This window comes from Hakea prostrata, chromosome 5 (assembly GCF_041222555.1).
Source record: "Hakea prostrata isolate BN-2017 chromosome 5, UWA_Hpros_2, whole genome shotgun sequence".
Lineage (NCBI taxonomy): Eukaryota > Viridiplantae > Streptophyta > Magnoliopsida > Proteales > Proteaceae > Hakea > Hakea prostrata.
Window position 1 is genome coordinate 49,330,693 of NC_142604.1, and position 21,340 is coordinate 49,352,032.

Genomic DNA, 21,340 nt, shown 5'->3' on the forward strand with positions numbered 1-21,340 from the left:
TGAGACACTGGAGCTCTCAGTGCTAGTTGCTGGTAGTTCTTGAAAGATCAAATCAAAGAACAAATAGCACACATTGTTATTGTGTATAAGTTCATCAGTAGGAGTAGTGGGTGAATAGAAAGAGAAAAACTCCCCTTGGACTTACAGTTATGCCTTTAAAAGAGTTGGGATCTTCTACGTGTAAAGCTAGAGGATCGTGCTCCTTAATATCAGTGGGCAAAGGTGGGTCTCACCTTTAAACATGTGGTGAAATGTGAGGAGAGCACAATTCTTTGTTCATCAGAATGGTGGATCTAAACTTAGGAGTATGTGGCAATCATAATCCTCGATCTCAACTTGTAAGAGAGAGAGATTGAGTGCGACAAATGCCAAAAAACTACCAGCCTTGCATGGGGGTGTAGCGTACCATATCAAGAAGCAATATGCTACCATAATGTACCACAAAAGAAAACTAATCATGCATCCGATTAGAACCTTAAATATCATGAAGTAATCCGGTTGTCTTTTATGCGATAGTTAATGGATTGTTTCAAAAATATCTTTTGGGTTTTATAATTATTGTTGGCAGTATTGAGTATGATGAACTTATTAGGAAGTTCGATTATAGAACTGGTTCTCTCTTTTTCTTGATAGGGGTTCTACAATCCATCCACAATTCAGATGGATTCTAAGCTTTGCAATTGCATTCAGTGAATCCAGTTTCCATGATATATATTCTAATTTTAATAAAATAGAAAGAGAAAACCTAAATCTTATGGATGGGGTCCATGACTTAACACATGGAAGGGCCGAAAAATGATTACAAATTTTTTTTCCTTCCGTTTTCCGGTTGAAAGCAAATCTATTGCGAAAAACGACAAGAGAGCACAATCACAAGCATCAAGAAGTCATAGAGTGACAGAAGACCAATATATCTTATTTGCCAAAAGATAGTCTATCTAGCTAAAGAATCAGCAATGCCATTGGATTCTCTAGAAATATATGAAATTGACCAACACGAAGAATACTAAAGAAAAGCCTTACAGTCCTCCACAATAGCCACCACCTCGAGGGCAAATTACATATAGACCCTAGTGTTTCCAATTAATTACATCTATTATCTCTGAAAAAAATCAATTACAAATGTACCTTTACTACTTTCGCAGAGCTGTTCATTTTCAACTTTCAATTATTAATGGTAGGGAGCATCCATAATTGATTTTTTTCCTTTTCTTTTCTAAGGGTGGTAGATGTAAGTGATTGCAAACACATGGGGTTTATATGTAATTTTTCCAATGCTTGGAGCATTGCAAAGGAGATTCACCAACTTAAAAAAATTAGACTAAAAAATAACATCCTTCAAACTCACGTCACCAGTTGCTATCATCCCAAGTCCGAGCAAATCGGTGCCCACTTGCTTTTCCAAATTTGAGTATTGAACTCATTGGCAATTCTGGTAATCAGGCCTAGTTTTAAAACTTCCCTCCCCTTCAATATAATTTATCAAGTCCACGATGACAAAGATCCTTTATGGGCCTCCAGGAAAAGAGCTGGGGAAATAAATTGACTTAATGAAATTGCCCCAACAACTATTAGGATTTTCCCAAAGCCTCTAGCCCCCTTTACAGGTAAAGCGAGCCGGACAGCCTGATTATGCAAATGAATGTCTCAAAAACCCAATCCACTTTGTTCCTTAGATTTATACAACCTTTTCAATGAAATCCAAGGCATTTCATGCCTTCATTCCTTCATTGGGTCCACCCCAATAAAAATTAGATAAATCCTTCTTGATTTTATCAACCACACCACAAGGGAGAGAAATGGACCCAGCATATGTAGCCATAGTTGACCCAACCAATTTGATGAGGAGTTCATGGCCTACTTGAGTCAATTACTTATGTTTTCACTTTTGAATTAACTATGAAGAAAAGGTGGAGGGGAGGCAAAGGAGGGACTGATGGAGATGTTGAGGAAATAGGGAAGCATGATAGTTTCAAAAACGAAACAGTGAAGCCAATTTTCTTTTCATGTCGAATAGAGATATATAGTTTGAGGATTAGAACATATTTGATTATCACAGTCATATGGATACTTCAATCTAATTTGTAATTTTATTTAAAATAATCAAAATAAAAAATTATGACAACTTAATTACGCAGTGTTGGTTTTTATCAAATCAACGAACTCCTTAATATATGATCGAGAAATGTTATGTTCAATCGTACAACAACACAGATTAGGCCTCCGGATATAATCCATCAAGTGGGACACACCTTTGGTGAATTTCACTAGCACTTGCCTTTCTCTCACCTGTACATAGAAGAAATCCAAGAATAAATTGATACCGAAAATCCGTAAACATAGAGTATAATGCTATGTCAATAAAAGATTACCTTGCCACTTGCCTTTCTCTCACTTGCACATAGAAGAAATCCAAGAATAAATTGACTAAAAATCCATAAATATAGAGTTTAATGTTGTGTGAATAAAAGATTACCTTGCCACTAAGCTGAATTCATAATCAGTTACACTATGACTCATCTCTATTTCAACAATTGCATCAGTAGGACTTGTCGATGGTTCACCTAGAAAAGGTTCAGTCTCTTGATTATGTTGTGCTGAAGATTGTTCGTAGAACATCTTCAAAGAATCAAGCTCTTTTGCAACTTCCTTCATTGTTGGCCTATCTTCCATTTTATCCTTTAGGCAATCTCTTGCAAGTTCAGCGACTGCCAATAATTGTTCTCTCTTTGCATCAATTCTATCATCAATAATATGAAAAAGATTCCCATCTTTTATTGAAGACAAAAAATATGACACTAGTGTTGTACATTCCCCAGATTTTTCAAATAAAAGTGGTTTATTTCCAATCAAAAGCTCTAATAGAACAACTCCAAAACTATAAACATCACTTTTATCAGTTAGCTGGCCTGTAGAAAGACATTCTGGGTCTAAGTATCCATGAGTCCCTTGAATCTGTGTCATCTTTTGAGTTTCATCCAAAGGAACCAATCTAGAAGCTCCAAAATCAGATACCTTAGCCCTATATTTATCATCCAGTAATATATTTGAAGACTTGACATCTCTATGAAAGATAGGTATTGCATGAGAAGAGTGCAAATACGCTAGAGCATCGGCTGTTTCTGCAGCAATTCTTAAACGATTTCCCCATGAAAGACTAGGTGTTTGATTCTTCTTATGGATATGTTCAGAGAGGGTTCCATTAGAAATGAATTCATAAACCAATAATGGAACCTCAATATCTAAGCAACAACCCAATAAGCTTCACCACATGCCTATGATTGATTTGAGAGAGGATATCAACCTCATTTATAAACTGTATAATCTGTCCTCTGTCCACAATTTTTGATTTCTTAATGGCAACTACTTTGCCACTTGATAAGGTACCCTTATAAACTCTACCAAACCCACCTTCGCCAATTATGTGACTCTCATGGAAGTTATTAGTTGCCTTCTTTAATGCTTTACTAGAGAAAATTTTGGCAATATCTTTTCCCCCTTTCTTTGAAGCAATTTGTTGCTGCAATAATTGACCTCCATTTTGGTTGAAGAATTTTTCTCTTTGTCTATGTTTTCTTTGAATTGCCCAGTACAAAACCCAAACAAAGGCAGATAAACCCAGGAAACCTGCACCGGTACCTACATGCATAAAGTCAGATTTAGATATATATAAGTAATCTTTAACATTTGAGGATTTATAAACAAATAATAACCCATTTTGGATTGGGATTGAATGCAATAACAGGTCTTTTGATTGGCTCTCTTTCCTCCTTAGGTATTTTACGATTTGAATCTCTTACATTTTCCAATTCAGGTCATGGTAAATTGAAAAATGAATCCGAGTTTACTCGATAAATTAGTAATTAAATCAAACAGTTGGGTGGCCTACATGCTGAGCTTATCTGATAAAAGTATTACTTTGCAAATGTGGATTTCATAAAAGAACCGTGCAAGAAAATTAAAAAAAAATTACCTGCAACGATTTCTATCACCCAAATGCTTTTCATGTCTTTAGTACAGCCAGTACCACGTAACGTACCATCGCCAAGGTAGCCTTCTCGACATTGGCAGGTATAGTTCCCATAGGTGTTATTACATAGAGCATTCGTATCTCAGTTGTTAGTGTCAGCATTTTCACACTCATTTTATGTCTTCATCAAAACCATTACCACATCACAAGAATAACGAAAAGCTGTTAGCTACTGTAACGAAGACTAGATGAATGACTGACAACAACAAACTAAGGACTCAAGAAAAGATAAGATACTTACCTTGGCATCCTTGATGAGGGAGATAAGGGTTGCCTTCAAAACCACCATTGCAGGTACAATTGTAGCCAGGGGCATTGGTTGAATTAGAGGGATAGCTGTTTGGCCCGCATGTCTTATTGCTAATCGCCCAGTCCAACACAAGTGAGATCTTTGATGTGTTAAATTCCTTTGTTGAAAGTTGTGATGAGTTAAAGGTGAAGGATTCATAATCACCTACGAAGGCAAAACTGCAAGGGTTGAACTTCCAATTCGAACTATTTTTAACTTGATGGTCAATACTCACAGAAAGTAGTCTCAGACCCAAAGGTATTGAGGTCTGGCAGCAACCAATCCCCAAACAAGACCCACTGACCACAATATCCAACTTATCACAATATGACATGCACCCAGTAGTGAAATTTTCACTACCAACAAAAGATGAAATTAACAAGGCAACCGTGTTGCAACCTATGCCTATGAGCTTATTGCGGGTGACTGATAACCTGAATGAATCTCCCACACCATATTCGTATAGGTCGGCGTCTATTCGGTTTCCTCTACTATCGAAGCATTCATAAGAAACCTCTGGGTAACGCAAAACCATATGAGCTTCTGAAGGTGATATCTCAAGAACCTCATTCCTGGAATAATGGTAGGGTTTGAGGGTACCATTACGGTCCTCACATATGATTTCGTATTCAAAATCTCTAAAGCAACCTTTCCCGATGCCAAAAGGGTAGGGTATGTCTACATCTCCACATTTTCTAACGCAACCCGGCAAGGCTATTGGCGGTGGAACTGCGGTGGCTATTTCTACCAATGAAAAAAGAAATAGCAACAACACCAAAAGATTCAGAACGATGGCTAAGCTTATGATTTCCATCTGATCTTTTACAGAAATGCTTAAACCAAATCCTGTTCTGGCTTAAACCGGGTGCTAGTTCTCCACTGCTTCTGCTAAATCAATTACAAAAATGAGCAAGGCAATTTAGAATGGGTTTGGTGACATTCTTGAAAAAAAATATTTCACTCAACCATTTCAAAAATAAAAAACTATATATATATAAAAAAATTAATTTATACAAAAATCAAAACATGTATGAAACACACCCATTTCAAAACAGCTTATTCTAAGCACAAAAATATATTTAATACAAAAATTTAAAGGAAAACGTTGACAAACACATCCTATCCTTAGTTTCGTATAAATTTCGTCCCCCTAGAGAACTTTCGATTCACATCCCATTTTCTTATCCAAGAAATTATAGATAACCATGGAGCTTTCATGTCATTAGAAGGTTTTTTTTGTTATAACGTTGAAAAAAAAACCAAAAGTTGAATAAGTATTTCTGACCTTTCATATCATCATATCATATGTTCTTCCATTGAATAATTAGTACCACAGACGTTTTGGTCAAAATCTCAACTCCAGACCGACGATCATGTGTCATGGACAAGGTTCAATTGGTTAAAAAAACAAAAGTTGAGTAAATATATTCTGTGATTAAAAAAAATAATTAAAGTTGGCTAATTATTCGGTGATTATATTATATTATATTAAAATTGAAAAGAAAAATCAAAAGGAATTTGGTTGCCGACACCACCATGGCAAGAAAAATACAGAAATAATCCACAAAAGTTTCCAACACTTATATCTTTAATTTCTAGTCTTTTCTTGTAAAACCAGACTTCTGAACTTGACTCCGGCTCTCACACTGTCACACAACAACAATTATAGTGGAGAGAAAGCAAAGTTTTAAATTATTCCGTGAAATGATACGGCACAACCGATGCAATACTTATCGTACATCTCTCTTTCTTATTTATTTATCTTAAAAGTAGATATTAATTGCATAAAAATGTATTGATTGTACGATACAATACACAATATGAAATAGTGTCGCTTAAAATCATATGAATAATACAATATTCAATATCGAAACTTGGAGCCGAATAAAAGACTTTTCCTTTTCCTTTTCCTTTTGGTTTTTTTTTTTTAAAAATGGTTATGCTTTTCTTTTGTTTAAGGACTCGATTTATGGGACCATAAAAACCCATTCAGAGGCAAAGCAATTTTTTGAAGTTTTCCCTTCAATATTTTTTGAAAATTTCCCTCCAATGCTCTCTTTTCATAGGTGAAAATTAATGTTTAGACACTCAATTGAAGATTTTTTTTTAAAATAATAAAAATAATAGAAATAAAAAATTATTGTGTTATGTATGAAATATCAATACTTAACTTCTCAAAACAATCCATCATTCTCCATGATTGGTAATTGAGATTTTTAAGTTTCCACACTTATTATCAAATAATATATTTACATCACTAAATATTATCAAATGAAACACCATGATAATTGAAAGGCAGCTTGAATCACCACTTTCAAGTTTATAAACATACATTGGATCAAGAAAAGCAAGTTTTAACCATTGTGAAACATCCAAGTCAAATCAAAATTTTGAGTCGTGTAGACTAAGTCTAATTTAAAAACGACAAGACTAGGTCATAAACCATTTGAGTCATGATTCAATAGGAACTAGTACTATTATTAAATTAACAAAGCTGTAAACATGCCCAATAAGAGTCTTAAAAAAAAAAAAAAAAATTGCCCAATAAGAGAAAACGGTGAATTCAATTCCAAAGTGTTGGTAATACATCAAAAGTAATTCAATTCAATTAATTGATGGGGAAAAAATTTCTTACCTGAATGCGCTTTCCTTTACTTTAAGTATTCACAGCGGAAGTCTAGATCCACGCCCGCCACCACCAAAGATTTACCGGCGAGATTCCTCAATCACAGGGAAAGGGAATGATATCCACAACCCAAATGCCGTGGATTAATGGAATGAAGATCAAATACTATCAAAGAAGAAAATCTAAGCTGCGATTCTAAGAGAGAGGGAGAGAGATGGAGCCGCCGTCTCGGAGATTCGCCGTGCGATTGAATTACCCGTCTTACCACTAATGCGGTGGTTACCAAATATATAACCATTTGAACCGCCCTAATAGTGAGTTTCCAATATTGCCCTTGGGCATTTAATTTATTAATCAAGTTAATAAATTCCAACAGCTCCCACGCACAAGGGCAAGTGTTAACTTCAATGTGTCCCGGACACACTTGTATATCCCGGATATACACATTCAATCTCTCGCTATGTATCCGGAACATAGACCTCGTGTCCCAGGACACACATGCATATCCGATATACATATATATATTGATCTCTTCACCAGATCCCAGATACATAGACCACGTGTCCGGACACTAATATCCACAACATACGGCAAAATGGGTTGTGCGACCGGTGATATATGCACGCGGAGCCCCAAACAGAAACCTCCGAAGGCCAAAATGGCACATCACTCATAGAAACAAATCAAATAAGCATTAGTATAACACGGTGTCCTAGGTTTATTCAAACCACCGGACTAAAGGTATCCGATCCCTCGAGAGATCACCTTCTTGTCCTTAAAATGTTCACTCGAACACATATAGTTGGCGCCAGAAACACTTTTAGGGAGCGTGAATAAAACCTTTCCTTTGCCCCGAGACCATCACTATACTTAGGATTGACTCCTTTGGAGTGCCCCTTTAGGTCGAATCAATCATGACCATAGGTAACACCCCAAAGTAGCCACATCAACCCTCGTTCATGATGTCGTCGAAAGTCACTAAGAACACTAATGGACCATAAGGTCCGGGACTCACACAATGAGAGGAGCGGGGATCCATCCTCTCATTTCCAAGATCGCAAGCACACATAGTATGATATACGTGCTATGGTGGAGCATTCTATCTACAATAGAATGTATGTCCATCTCAACACCATACGGGCTAGTCTAGTCGCAACCTCTGCGCAACGAGTTTCTTTATTGTCGCCACCCTAGCGCACATAAAGTACTGCACCAGCTCCTATAGGCAACATGAATAGTGGGAATATTCATGTCGATTCTCTTCACAATAGAGAAACTCATCTTGATTCCAAATCAAGGCGACATCATGATTATGAATTGACCTACACAAAGTCATTCACAACGCTCATCTCGCTCGCCTCCAAGGCGCGAGAGGCGAATGCTCGTGTGAGTGAGCCATTCTCTTGCCTATTGACATATCTTGTTTTATGCTAGCAAAACACAATCACACGGAAAGTGAATAAAAAATGCTGGAATGAACTCATATTACTCATTAATAAGAAAGTCTCGGTACAAAAATAAGTCACAACTCGCAAGCCCAAGGATTTTACATGAGAAATAAAAACATCCTTGGCTATAGGTTTGGTAAGAGGGTCGGCTACCATCAAACTAGTAGATATGTGCTTAAGTACAACTTTCTTTCTTGATGTAATGTCTCTAACAAAGTGATATCTCAACTGTATATGTTTGGTCTTCCCATGATACTTGGAGTCCTTGACATAGCTAAGAGCTACCGACTATCACGGAGACAAGGGCAGCCTCTTTGGATGTCATCACAATCCCGATGTCGAAGGAATCTCCTCAACCAAACAGCCTCTTGAACCGCAGTGAGCATGCCACAACCGCCCATGGTGAGAGGGATATACAAGCTGCTCTTGCACACCACGAAATGGCCCGCCATTCAGCAAGAAAGCATATCCAGAGGTTGATTTGCACTCATCGATGTCTCCAGCCCAGTTGGCACACTATAGCCAACTAGCGCAAATCAATCCTTGGTAACACAACATGTAGTTACTCGTTCCTCGAGATATCTCAATATCCCTGACGCTTTCCAGTGCTCTATGCCGGGTTTGATTGGTATCGACTAACCAAACCCACTACATAACAAATATCCGGCCTAGTACACATCATAGCGACATAAGGCTACCCGCACGGGAAAATGGAACTCTTTCCATCTTGGTTTTCTCCTCTGGAGTCTTAGGACCCATATCAAGGCTCAAATGCAAACCCTTCTCCCGGAGTATCAATTGGTTTGCGGTTGTGCATCGGTATCTCGTCAAGACATTGTCAATATAGGTCTCTTGAGATAAACCCGGTAATCTCTTTTGCCTATTTCGACAATCTTGACACCAAGCACATAGCTTGCTTCACCCATGTCCTTCATATCAAATACGGAGGACAACCATTTCTTAATGGTTTCCAATAGCTCCTGCTATTGCTAGCCATAAGTATGTCATCACGACGGTGTCGAATGACATAATTATTATCGGATCTCTTGGTGTAAACACGGTGGTCTTCCTCAAGCATGGAAAAACCATTTTCCATCATAGCTTGGTGGAAGCGCACATTCCCGTCTAGATGCTTGCTTTAAGCCATATATGGACTTCTTAAGCTTGCACACTTTGCGCTCAAGTCCATGTGCTTCAAAGCCTTGAGGTTGATCCATATAGATCTCTTCCTCAAGTTCTCCATTGAGAAAAGCGTTTTACATCCATCCGATAAAGCTCCAAGTCCATCGAGCAACAATGGCTAGTATGAGGCGAAGTGAGGCAAACCTAACCACGGGGAAAAGTTTCCTCATAATCAACGCCCTCTCGTTGGGTGTAGCCCTTAGCCACTAAACGAGCCTTGAATCTCTCAATAGATCCATCCGCCTTTCTTTTGATCTTGAGAACCCACTTGTTCCCAATCACCTTTCGGCTGGCGGCAAGTCAACCAAGTCCCAGGACATGATTAACTTTCATCGACTCCAACTCTTCCTTTATTGCTTTTAACCATTCCTTTGAGCTTGACCCCGCAAGAGCTTCTTGCACGCTCTTTGGTTCAAGCTCATCGACGAAATCATCTCACGGTCGATCTCTTCGGGAGTTACCATGTAGGCTTCATCCTCTATGTCGAAACGTCGACGAGGAACTAGCCCGCGCCCACTACGGCGCAAGTGCATGTCAGATTGCTCACCGTCTAAGGTAGCTATCACATCTGCACTCCCACTCCCACTAGGATCTTCGGATGAACCCCGGGTTCATTATCCGAATCTGAATCCCGGAGTGACAAGACCACTATCTTGTATCTCAAAGAATTCCGATGATTCTTTGTTAACTCTGAAAGAGATGGAAAATCATTCTCCAAGAATGTTGCATCCCTAGACTCAAGTTCCGTTCTCCTCTCACTCTCATCTAGTCCAATGAAGACATGGCCCTTTGAGGGTTCGAATATCTCACAAAGATACACTTTCTTCCTTTGGGTCCAAGCTTTCCATATTGGTGAGAAGTAGAGTGAACATATCTGCACATCCCCATGGCGCAAGTAACTCAAATTTGGCTTCCTTCCGGTCCACAACTCATATGGTGTGGAAGGAACCGATTTGGTTGGAACTCTGTTGAGGATATAGGCCGCGATCGGCAAAGCATCTCCCCAATAAGAGATGGGTAGATTTGCCTGCGCCATCATGGATCTCACCATGTCTAGCAAGGCTCTATTCCTCCTCTCAGCAACCCCATTTCTTGTGGAGTCCTTGGAATAGTAAGTTGTCTAGATATCCCCTTCGTCACATAACCCTTTGAACATATCGGAGAGATACTCTCTTCCTCTATCCGTTCTAAGAGTTTTAATCCTTTATCTAAGCGATTCTCAACCAAGCTCATGAATTTCTTAAAACATTCTAGAGCTTCGACTTATGAGAAATTAGATAAATGTGACCATACCTTGTATAGTCATCTATGAATGTGATGAAATAAGACTGTCCTTTCTAGTATGCACATTCATGGGTCCACACACATCCGAATGGATAAGTTCTAAAGGAAAAGAGGCTCTCAAAGCCTTTTAAATGGTTTTCTAGTTGCTTTCTGCTAGACATGACTCACGAGTTGGCAAATCGAGATAGTGAACCTTGGCCTAAGAGACCTTCTCTTGCCAACCTGTTCATCCTATCTAAGCCAATATGTCCTAGTCTAGCATGCCACAAATTAGAATCAATACACACAGTATTTTGGCAAACAAAAACATTACTAGAATTAAATGAATAATCAATTGTATCCAATACAATGAAACCATTATCAAGAAAACCATAACCATAAACTGATCACCCAGATACAAAACCAAAGAATTGTTTTCAAATACAATTCTAAAACCATGTCTTAAAAGATAAATAACGAAACAAGATTTGCCGAATATCGGAGCATACAACACATCATGGAGTAACAACGCGGCCACCTCGCAAAACTAATTTGCATGTGCCATGCCATGAACCTCCACGCGAGCTGTCCCATCGTATCCTTTTGCTTCCTCTTGGAATACGACGGATTCCACGAAGCTCGAGCGTTCCCTTGTTATGTGTTTTGTCGCCTGAATCAACAATCCACAAAGGATTTAGTTCAGCAAGCATAGTAGAACTTGTTACATAACAAGATGAGGTATAACACACAGACATACCTCTGCCGGTGCAATCACGAGCAAAATGACCGGGCTTCGGCACTGAAGCAAATCAAAGCGATTTCTGCCGCACTAGTCCCCTGAACGCGGGCCCACTCTTGTTTTGTTCCACCCGGTTACTTGCTTGGACCGCGAGGTTGAGCTTTTGCGCGAAGCCGCACCCTACTAGTGCTAGCTTCAGCAGCAAATACATCGTTGAGGGGTATCGGCCAACATCCGATCCTCATCAAGCTCAAGGTGCTGGCGGCTTGATCGAAAGTCTTGACCTCATCGGCATGAGTCAAGAAGATCTTCATATGCTCCCAAGTCTTTGGCAATGACACGATGACTGCGGAGACTTGCTCCTCATCGGTCTTCGGCGCCCACATGCGCTCAACTCACTAATCATGTTAGACATGATGGTTATATCGCCTCATGGTGTGACCCTGGCGCATCTTATAACCGCAAAAGTGAGTCCGAGCTGGCGGCCTCTTGTGGTGGAAGTCCCTCCACGGAACTTCACAGCCTCCCACAAAGACTTTGCAGCCCATGCTCCATAACGAAGCATCGGGTCATCCTCATGGAGCTCGGGATTGTAATCCCGGCCCGGCCTTTCCTCTTCCAAGCATTGTATATATCAAGGTCCCGCGATCGTGCGGTGGTACCTTCCTCGGGTGGGTTCATGGTCCGGTTTATGGTCTCAGCATATCCGCCTCGGAGATATTGCACCTTTCGGTGCCGGAGGTCATAATCCTCTCATTCGACTTATCTCCTTTAGTGAGGTCAGCAACAATGCTCTTGGTAGCAGCCATTTTCTAGAGATATTACATACAAGAATGAGTTCAATAAATATAGCATAAAACACAACTCATGCAACAAAAATCACACTAGCATAGTCAACCTATGGGATAAGCACTTAAACCAAAAGAGATGCTAAAAAAACATTCAATCAAATTCTCATGCAAACCCACATAGACTTATACACTAACTTCATTACGTGCAAGAAACATGATTGATAGACCCATAAATAAAAAAATAGTTTTATTAAAATAAAACATGCAATCATGTTAAAGCATGAGGTGGTTCACAGAACACTCTACCTCATTAGCTCCCACTAGGCCCCAACAGGCCCTCAATGCCCAAACATCACACAGACCGCGGGCCATTGGTGTCCGATAAGTTAGAAACACATTCGAACGGACGAGACCAATTCCAAAAAATCCATCTCCCAGACGGACGCCACCGCCCCAAGAATTCCACGCCATGCCCAGACGGATGACCGCGCCAGAGGAAACCGTCGGCAGCGAGACCCAACAGACCGCGGCCCAGGACGGATGACCGCTCCCGGACGGAAATTCGCGGGTCCGGACCACTCGAAAGGGACGAAGGAGGGACGGAACGGACGCGAGGGCGCCGTCACAGCGATGACCCAAAAATGGCGATTTTCAATTTTCTTGAACGGAAAAAACGGAAAACACGTTTCACTCAAAAATCATCCAAAAACACATGAAAAAAATCCAACAATAAATTTTAAACAAAAATTCTCATCATGGATTATCAATTCATGCAAATCTCCATTAGGGAAATCCACAAGGATCTCCCACTGGATCGAATCAAAATTAAAAGGTTTCCAAAAACCCTATTAATTCTCCCATGGGTTTCGTATTAAACCCTTGATCCTCCCATTGGATCCATACAATAAAATTAAACAATGGGGAGGAACAATAAACGTGGGAACCAATGGCTACGATACCAATGTTGGTAATACATCAAAAGTAATTCAATTCAATTAATTGATGGGAAAAAATTTACCGATCGCTCCTTACTTAAGTATTCACACGGAAGTAGACCACGCCCGTCCACCACCAAAGATACGGGAGATTCCTCAATCACGGGGAAGGGAAGATATCCACAACCCAAATGCCGTGGATTAATGGAATGAAGATCAAATACTATCAAAGAAGAAAATCTAAGCCCGATTCTAAGAGAGAGGGAGAGAGAGATGGAGCGAGAGGTGGATGAAACTCGCACTCACTAATGCGGTGGTTACCAAAATATAAACCTATTTGAACCGCCTAATAGTGAGTTCAATATTGGGCATTTAATTAAATCAAATTAATAAATTCCAAACAAACAAAAAAAAGGGAAAAAAAAAAAAAAAAAAAAAAAAAAAAAGAAAAGAAAAAAAAAAAAAAAAAAAAAAAAAAAAAAGAAAAGGGGCAAGGCAGCGGGGGGGGGGGGAGGGGGGGGGGGGGGGGGGGAGGAGGAGGAAGGAGGAAGAAGGGAGAAGAAAGGGAAGGAAGGGGGGGGGAAAGAGAGCGAAGAACAAACAAAAAAAAAAAAAAAAAAAAAAAAAAAAAAAAAAAAAAAAGATCATGAATGAATCCAACGAATCGATAATAAGAGGTGAATTCTATATGTATTATTGTATCACACAAATTAGAGGTACCTGAATTGTTTCCCTCCATTACCGTCATTCAATTAAACTCTACAACTAGCCAGAGCTTTGTAGTGATCCATTATTGACTTAACCTTCGGAGGTGGCTTCCCGACCGTGGAGTCGGCCCACATCTAACCTTGTTTTATAGGAAAGCATTAAGGATTGATAAATTTTTGGACGCATCATTTGGTGTCGTTTGTGGGAAACACTTCAAAAAGCCATGGTAGACACTAGGTCTACAATTCAAAGGCATCAAAATCAGAAATTTCAACCTCCTTTGGATGGAAATCTTGCTCCCCTAGAGTGGAAGTGTTCGTGAGGGTGAATAGCAAGAAGAAGAGGAGTTGGCTGGAGGAGCCCATCTAAATGATCCAAACGGAGAGATCTAGATGATTCTAGTCATTCAGGAGCAAATGAATCAAAGCTAGCAACAAATGAACCAAATGCAGATTCAGTTTCTTGAGATGCAGAACATGCTCCGAATGATGGCCAGGCGTCTGGGAGTCCCAAGGAACCCAAATCTTCATGATCATGAGGAAGCAAAAGAAGGCAAGCCCGGAGGATTGAAAGGAGAAATTTTCCAGTAAGGGCACATTCTCCGCTAAGGGAAAGGAACCCGACTGAAGGCCAGAACTTCCGTCAACCATTAGAAAGAAACCTAAGGCTGCAGGAAGAATATGGAGAACATTTAGGAATGAGAAGGACACGAGAGTTACCAAGAAGAAAAGAACCAGAATTGCAAGATTGATCGCAAGGAAGTTGAATGGGGACTCTAACAAGGATCAAGAGAGGAGTACAAATACACTCAACAACATCTCAACGATGGGATAAAGATGGCGTTTGAACGCCAAACACTAGATAAGTACAAATTGATCAGAAGCTGGTAGATATAAATCAGAAATTGGGATAGCTCATGAAGGGCAAGAAATCAGATGATATATACTCAATCATTAGAAAGACCCCTTTTGTTGATGCCATAGCCAAGTATGAATTCCCTCATAATTTTAGGTTCCCAGCCTTCTCTTTGTTCGATGGATGTGGGGATCCAATGGTCCATATGAGTTACTACTAGCAAACAATGGCAGTTGCTGGCAACTCGGACGAGATTTTAAGCAAAGTGTTTAGGTCCTCACTAACGGGAGCAACACAGAAGTGGTTTTTGAACCTACCATCAGGAAAGATAGCTGATTTCGATGAGCTTGCTTGGAAATTTATTGGTCAATTCCATAGTGGAATACAAACTAAGAAAATCGAAGAGACTCTTTTCACTGTAAAACTAGAAAACAATGAGTCTATTCGAGACTATCTTCAAAGATTCAATAAAGCAACCAAGGAGATCAAGAATCTTGATAAACATGTGGCCAAAACAGCCCTCTTTACTGGTCTTTCCAACAAACGACTCTTAGAGTTGTTATTGCAGGACATGCCAACCACATATGTTGAGCTTGTTCAAAGATGCCAAAAGCAAGCAAGAGTAACAAAAATCTTTGATGCTTGGCAAGGGGAGGTGAAGGCAGCAAATAAAGAGCAGGAAGTTTTGAAAAAAGCCCAAGGCTTGAAAGCACAAAACAATGATCGTGGAAACAAGGGACGACCGGGATGGAGACAACACTCACCCAACCATACTGAGTACACTCCGTTGAATGCCCAATGCTCGGAGATTCTGATGCAAATTAAGGATCAAGATATCTTGAGATGGCCACCCAAGATGGAATCTAAGCCTGAAGAAAGAAACATTAACAAGTATTGTCGTTGCTATAGGGATTATGGACATTACACCAATGAATGCAAGCACTTGAAGGCAGATATTGAAAGGCTAATATCCCAAAGGCATTTGGAAATTATATAAAGAGTAGAGAAGACTATCGAGAAAGAAGAACAACTGGTCAAAAAAGACGAGAAAGATTGGGAAGCAGAGACCATAGGCCTGAGGCTTCCAACTCAAAGAAAGGAAAGGAGATTGCAGGGTCTAGTCGGTCTCCGGTCATCACCATATTTGGATGATCAAAACCCGGATCCCTCAGAAGACTGAAGGCAAAATCAAAGTTTGTAGGATCGGGAGAGGTTGTGAAGAAAATAAAGAGACTGATTCTCGAGGAAACCATCATGTTCAGCGAGGAAGATGAAAAAGGTGTGTGTGCTCCACATGACAATGTGATCGTGATAAATGTAGAGATTGGCCGTTGGGAGGTACACCGAGTGCTGGTAGACACATGGTCATTAGCAGATCTCTTGTCTTATGAGACGTATCAAAAATTGAAGATGGAAGAGGATTTGGTGAACTCAACTCATTTATATGGATTTGTTGGATTGTCAACCGTGGCTAAGGGATTGATGCAGCTAGATTTGATAGTTGATACTTTTTCAAAGGAGATAACTATTCAAGTAAATTTCTTGGTTGTTCGAGAACTCCTTGCATACAACGTCATACTAGGTAGGCCATCCCTCACTAAGCTGAGAGTATTGGTGTCAACCAAGCACATGAAGATAAAATTTTTGACAAGCAATGGCATTGGAGAGGTAACTTATTTAAAAGACAAAGCTGGACCAAGGAAGGCTACAATCATGCCAATTGAGGTTCATGATGATCAAGACGAGGAGATCATACAAAGACCCGAACATGTGGAAAAGTTGGAGAGAATCCAATTGGATCTTTCCAAGGAGGAGAAAGCAACCTTCATTGGGTCAGAACAATCTGCAGACTTTAAGGAAGAATTGAAAAAGTTCCTTCGAAATATTATAGGTTGCATGGTCAGTGACAGACATGTCAGGATTAGATTGAAGTGTTGCATAGCACAAATTATGGATAGAATTGAAGGCCAAGCCTGTCATTCAAAGGAGAAGGAACTTCTCCATTGAGAAGCATGAGGCAATAAAAACTAAAGTAGAAAAGCTAAAGAGTTCAGGATTCATTGAACAAATTGAATCTCCAACTTGGTTAGCCAACGTTGTGGGGGGTTAAAAAGGCAAACGGGAAGTGTCGAATGTGTACTGGCCTTAGGATCTGGCTAACCAAAGGCCCGCCAAGAAGGCTTCATACTTGACTACATTATTGTTTGCTTCGAACCCGAACTTCAAGGCATACCGAATGTTGAATCCTTCTAGGCTCTTCAGCAAAACTCCAGCTCCTTGTTTGTTACTTGAACCATCTATGTAAATGTCCCACATTGTCGGGGTTATCTGTTTGGTCACTTTTTCTACAAGAGTTGTGGTTTTTACCACAAAATCAGCTAAGGCCTATGCTTTTATGAGTTGTTCGGGGCTTAAAATCTACTTGGTATTCGCCAAGCTCTACGGGCCATGCCACCATCCTCCCCGAAAGATCTTGCTTATAAAGTACTTTCTTCAAAGGAAAGTAGTTAATATCTCCATCGGGTGTGCGTAGAAATAAGGCATTAACTTTCTTATTGCCATCATGAGAGACAAGGCTTGCTTCTCGATCTCTGTATATTTGGTTTCTGCATCAAGGAGCATGTGATTGGCATAGTAGATTAGCCATTATTTCTTATATTTTTCCCGAATAAGGATTTTACTCCCTATAAAAGCTGAAGATGCTAAATAAAAGTCTAGAGTTTCACCTTTCTCTGGTCGGGATAACAAAGGTGGCTCTCCCAACATTTATTTCAGGTTCTCGAACATCTTTTGGCACTCCTCCGTCCATCGTGCCTCTTTGGTGCCCCTCATATCCTTCAAAGCTTTGAAGAATGGTAAACATCGTTCTCCTAACTGTGAAATAAATTTGTTCAGAGCTGCTACTCGTCCCGTTAAACATTACACATCCCGAACTGTCTTTGGAGGCTCCATATCAATTAGGTCCTAGATCTTGGTTGGGTTTGCCTCAATTCCTCTCTGGGACACCATGAATCCTAGGAATTTTCTTAACAATACTCAAAAGGCGCAGTTCTTTGGGTTGAGTTTCATCTGATATTTCCTAAGTACAAAAAGTAACTTTTGCCAAGTCTGCAAAATGACTCAAACGTTGAAGTCTTTTCACGAGTATATCCTCCACGTACACCTCCATATTTCTCCCAATCAAGTCCTTGAAGATCTTGTTCACAGCTCTATGATATGTTGCTCCAACATTCTTCAACTTGAATAGCATAACCTTGTAGTAGAACTTTCTCGGTCGATCATGAATGCAGTGAATTTCTCATCTTCCTTGTTCATTAGAATTTGGTTGTACTCCGAGTATGCATCTATGAAACTTAGAGTCTCATAACCAGCTATTGTATCGATGAGGAGATCAATTCGGGGTAGAGGGTAGCAATCCTTCAAGCACGCTTTGTTTAGGTCGGTGTAGTCGGTACACATCCTCCACTTTCCGTTTGCTTTTTTGACCATTACAACATTGGCTAGCCAAGTTGGGCAATCAATCGGTTCGATGAATCCCGAACCCTTTAGCTTTTCCACTTCGGTTCTTATCACCTCATGCTTCTCGATCAAGAAGTTCCATCTCTTTTGGATTACTGGCTTGGCCTTTGGGTTGATCCATAGCTTGTGCTCTGCAATGCTTTGATCTATTCCCAACAGGTGTCTGCCTGACCATGCGAATACATCCGCATTTTTCCAAAGGAACTTTTTCAATTCTTTCATGAAGTCTTTAGATTGCTCTGACCTAATGAAGGGTGTTTTCTCCTCCTCAGAAGGATCCAATTGGATTCTCTAGTTTTTCAACAGGTTTGAGTCTTTGCATTATCTCCTTCTCCAATCATCATGAACCTCGATCGGTAAGGCCATAGCCTTCCTTGGTCCTTCTTTATCTTTAAGATATGAAACATAACATTGTCTATAGGTTTTCTGATAAGAAGTTACCTCTCCAACACCGTTGCTGGTCAGAGATGTGATCTTCATGTGCTTGGTTGACACTACAACTCCCAACTTAGTGAGGGATGGCCTCCCGAGTATGACGTTATATGTAGGGAGTTCCTGAACAACTAGGAAGTTCACTCGAATGGTGGTCTCCTTTGGAAAAGTTCCAATTGTTAGACCCAGCTATATCGACCCTTCAGCCACGGTCAAGGATCGAGCAAAACCACTTAGGTGGGTCGAGGTTGGCTTCAGCAAGTCTTCCTCCATCTTTAACTTTTGATATGCCTCATAAGACAAAATATCTACTGATGATCTTGTATCTACCAACACTCGATGTACCTCCCGATGGCCAATATCCATTTTGATCACGATCACACCGCCATGCGGAGCACATATGCCTCTTTCATCTTCCTCACTAAACACGATGCTTTCCTCAGTAGTTGGTCCTTCGAATATTGTGAGGATTGGGGAACGACTGATCCCTTTTATCTCCTTCCCTTTCTTTGAGTTGGAAGCTTTAGGTCGATGGTCTCTGCTTCTTGATCGTTCTCTCTTCTTTTCTCCCATTGTTCTTCTTTCTTGATCATAGTCACAATGCTTTATATAATTGTCCAGATGCCCCTAGGATATTAACCTTTCAATACCCCCCTTCAAAAGTCTAAACTCATTGGTGTAGTGTCCATAATCTCTATGGAAACGACTATATTTGTTTATATTTTTCTCTTCAAGCTTGGATGCTGTCTTGGGTGGCCATCTCAAGATATCTTGATCCTTAATTTGCATTAGGTACTATGGTCGTCGGGCATTCAAGGAAGTATACTCAGCACGATTAGGTGAGCATTGTCTCCATCCCGATCGTCCTTTGTTTCCCCGATTGTTGTTCTGCACTCTCGAGCCTTGGCCTTTTTCTGAAACTTTCTGCTCCTTGTTAGCTGCCTTCACCTCTCCTTGCTGAGCGTCAAGGATTTCCGTTACTTCTGCCTACTTTTGGCATCTTTGGACAAGTTCAGCATAGGGGGATGTCATGTCCGGCAGTAACAATTCTAAGAGTCGCCTTTTCGAAAGACCAGTAAAAAGTGTTGTCTTGGCCACTTGTTCATCAAGGACCTCAATCTCCATGGTTGCTTTGTTGAACCTCTGCAAATAATCCCGAATAGACTCGTTCTTTGCTTGCTTGACATTGAATAGATTCTTTTCGGTCTTTTTAGTATGTATTCCACTTTGGAACCAATCGATGAACTTTTGAACAAGCTCATCAAAATCAGCTATCTTTCCTGACGGTAGGATCAAGAACCACTTATAAGCCGCTCCCGTTAGTGAAGACCCAGACACTCTGCATAAGATCTCATCCAAATTCCCAACTACTACCATTGTTTGTTGGTAGTAACTCATATGGGCTATTGGATCCCCACATCCATCGAGCGAAGAGAAGGTTGGGAGCCTGAAATTTTGGGGGAATTCGTACGTTGCTATCACCTCAATGAAAGGAGTATTTATGATGATTGAGTATATGTCATTTGTCCGCTTGCCCTTCGTGAGTTGTCCCTACTTCTGATTTTTATATCGCCAATTCTCGATCAATCTGTACCGCCCGAGTGTTTGTTATCCGAACATTGTCTTTGTTCGACCTTTGAGATGTTGCGCAGTGTGCATTCGTACTCCCTCTCTCGATCTTGGTTAGGGTTCCCATTCGGCTTCCTTAAGACCAATCCCGAACCTCAGGATCGTCGCTTCTTGGTAACTCGCATGTTCTTCTTATTTCCAACCGTTCACCCTCTACTTCTTGAGGCCTTAAGTTTCTTTCCAATGGTTGAGGAAAGTTTTGGCCCTCAGTTGGGTTTCTTTCTCTACGGGGAGAACATCCTCTTGCTGGAGAATTTCTCCTTTCAGTCCTTCGGGTTTGCCTTCTTGCTTCCTCACGATCATGGGGGTTCGGGTTTCTTAGGGTTCCCAGACGTCTAGCCATCGTTCGGAGCATTGCCTGCATCTCGAGAAATTGAGCCTGCAGTTGATTCATTTTTGTTGGCTTTGATTTATCTGCTCCTGAATGACCGGAATCATCTGGATCTCACCGTTTGGGTCATTCAAACAAGCTCCTCCTACTATTTCTTCTTCTTCGTGGAGTTCTCCTTCTCGAATATGATTTCCCTTTGGGAGAGCAAGATTTCTATCCAAAGGAAGTTGGAAATTCTGACTTTGATGCCTCTAAATCGTAGATTTGGTGTCTACATGGCTTTCTATTGTGTTTCCCACAAACGGCACCAAATGATGTGTCCAAAAATTGATCAACCTTTAGATTCCTGGAAAATAGATGTCATATGTGGGTTGACTTAGCGGTAGGGAAGCAACTTTCAAAGGTTTAGTTAGCAATGGATCGCCATAGAGCTCTGGCTAGTTGTAGAGCTTAATTGAATAACGATAATGGAGGGAAATAATTTAGATACCTTTGCTTTGTGCGACCCTTTAGTTTGTATAAGGTTTACCTCTCACTCTTGATTGTTGGATTTATTCATGATC

At 40.3% G+C, this 21,340-nt stretch overlaps 2 protein-coding genes and 1 pseudogene across 2 annotated transcripts; 1 reads left to right on the forward strand and 2 right to left on the reverse strand.

Annotated features, from left to right (window-relative positions):
• Positions 1-2,472: 2,472 nt before the first annotated feature.
• Positions 2,473-5,133, reverse strand: LOC149016328 (wall-associated receptor kinase 5 pseudogene; annotated as a pseudogene).
• A 9,959-nt stretch (positions 5,134-15,092) lies between these two features.
• On the forward strand, positions 15,093-15,863 carry LOC149016329 (uncharacterized). Its single transcript, XM_089156729.1, has one exon. The coding sequence runs from the start codon at positions 15,093-15,095 to the stop codon at positions 15,861-15,863; it is 771 nt and encodes a 256-aa protein (XP_089012855.1).
• A 3,941-nt stretch (positions 15,864-19,804) lies between these two features.
• LOC149016330 (uncharacterized) lies at positions 19,805-20,194 on the reverse strand. The gene has a single exon (XM_089156730.1). The coding sequence runs from the start codon at positions 20,192-20,194 to the stop codon at positions 19,805-19,807; it is 390 nt and encodes a 129-aa protein (XP_089012856.1).
• Between the last annotated feature and the right edge of the window lie 1,146 nt (positions 20,195-21,340).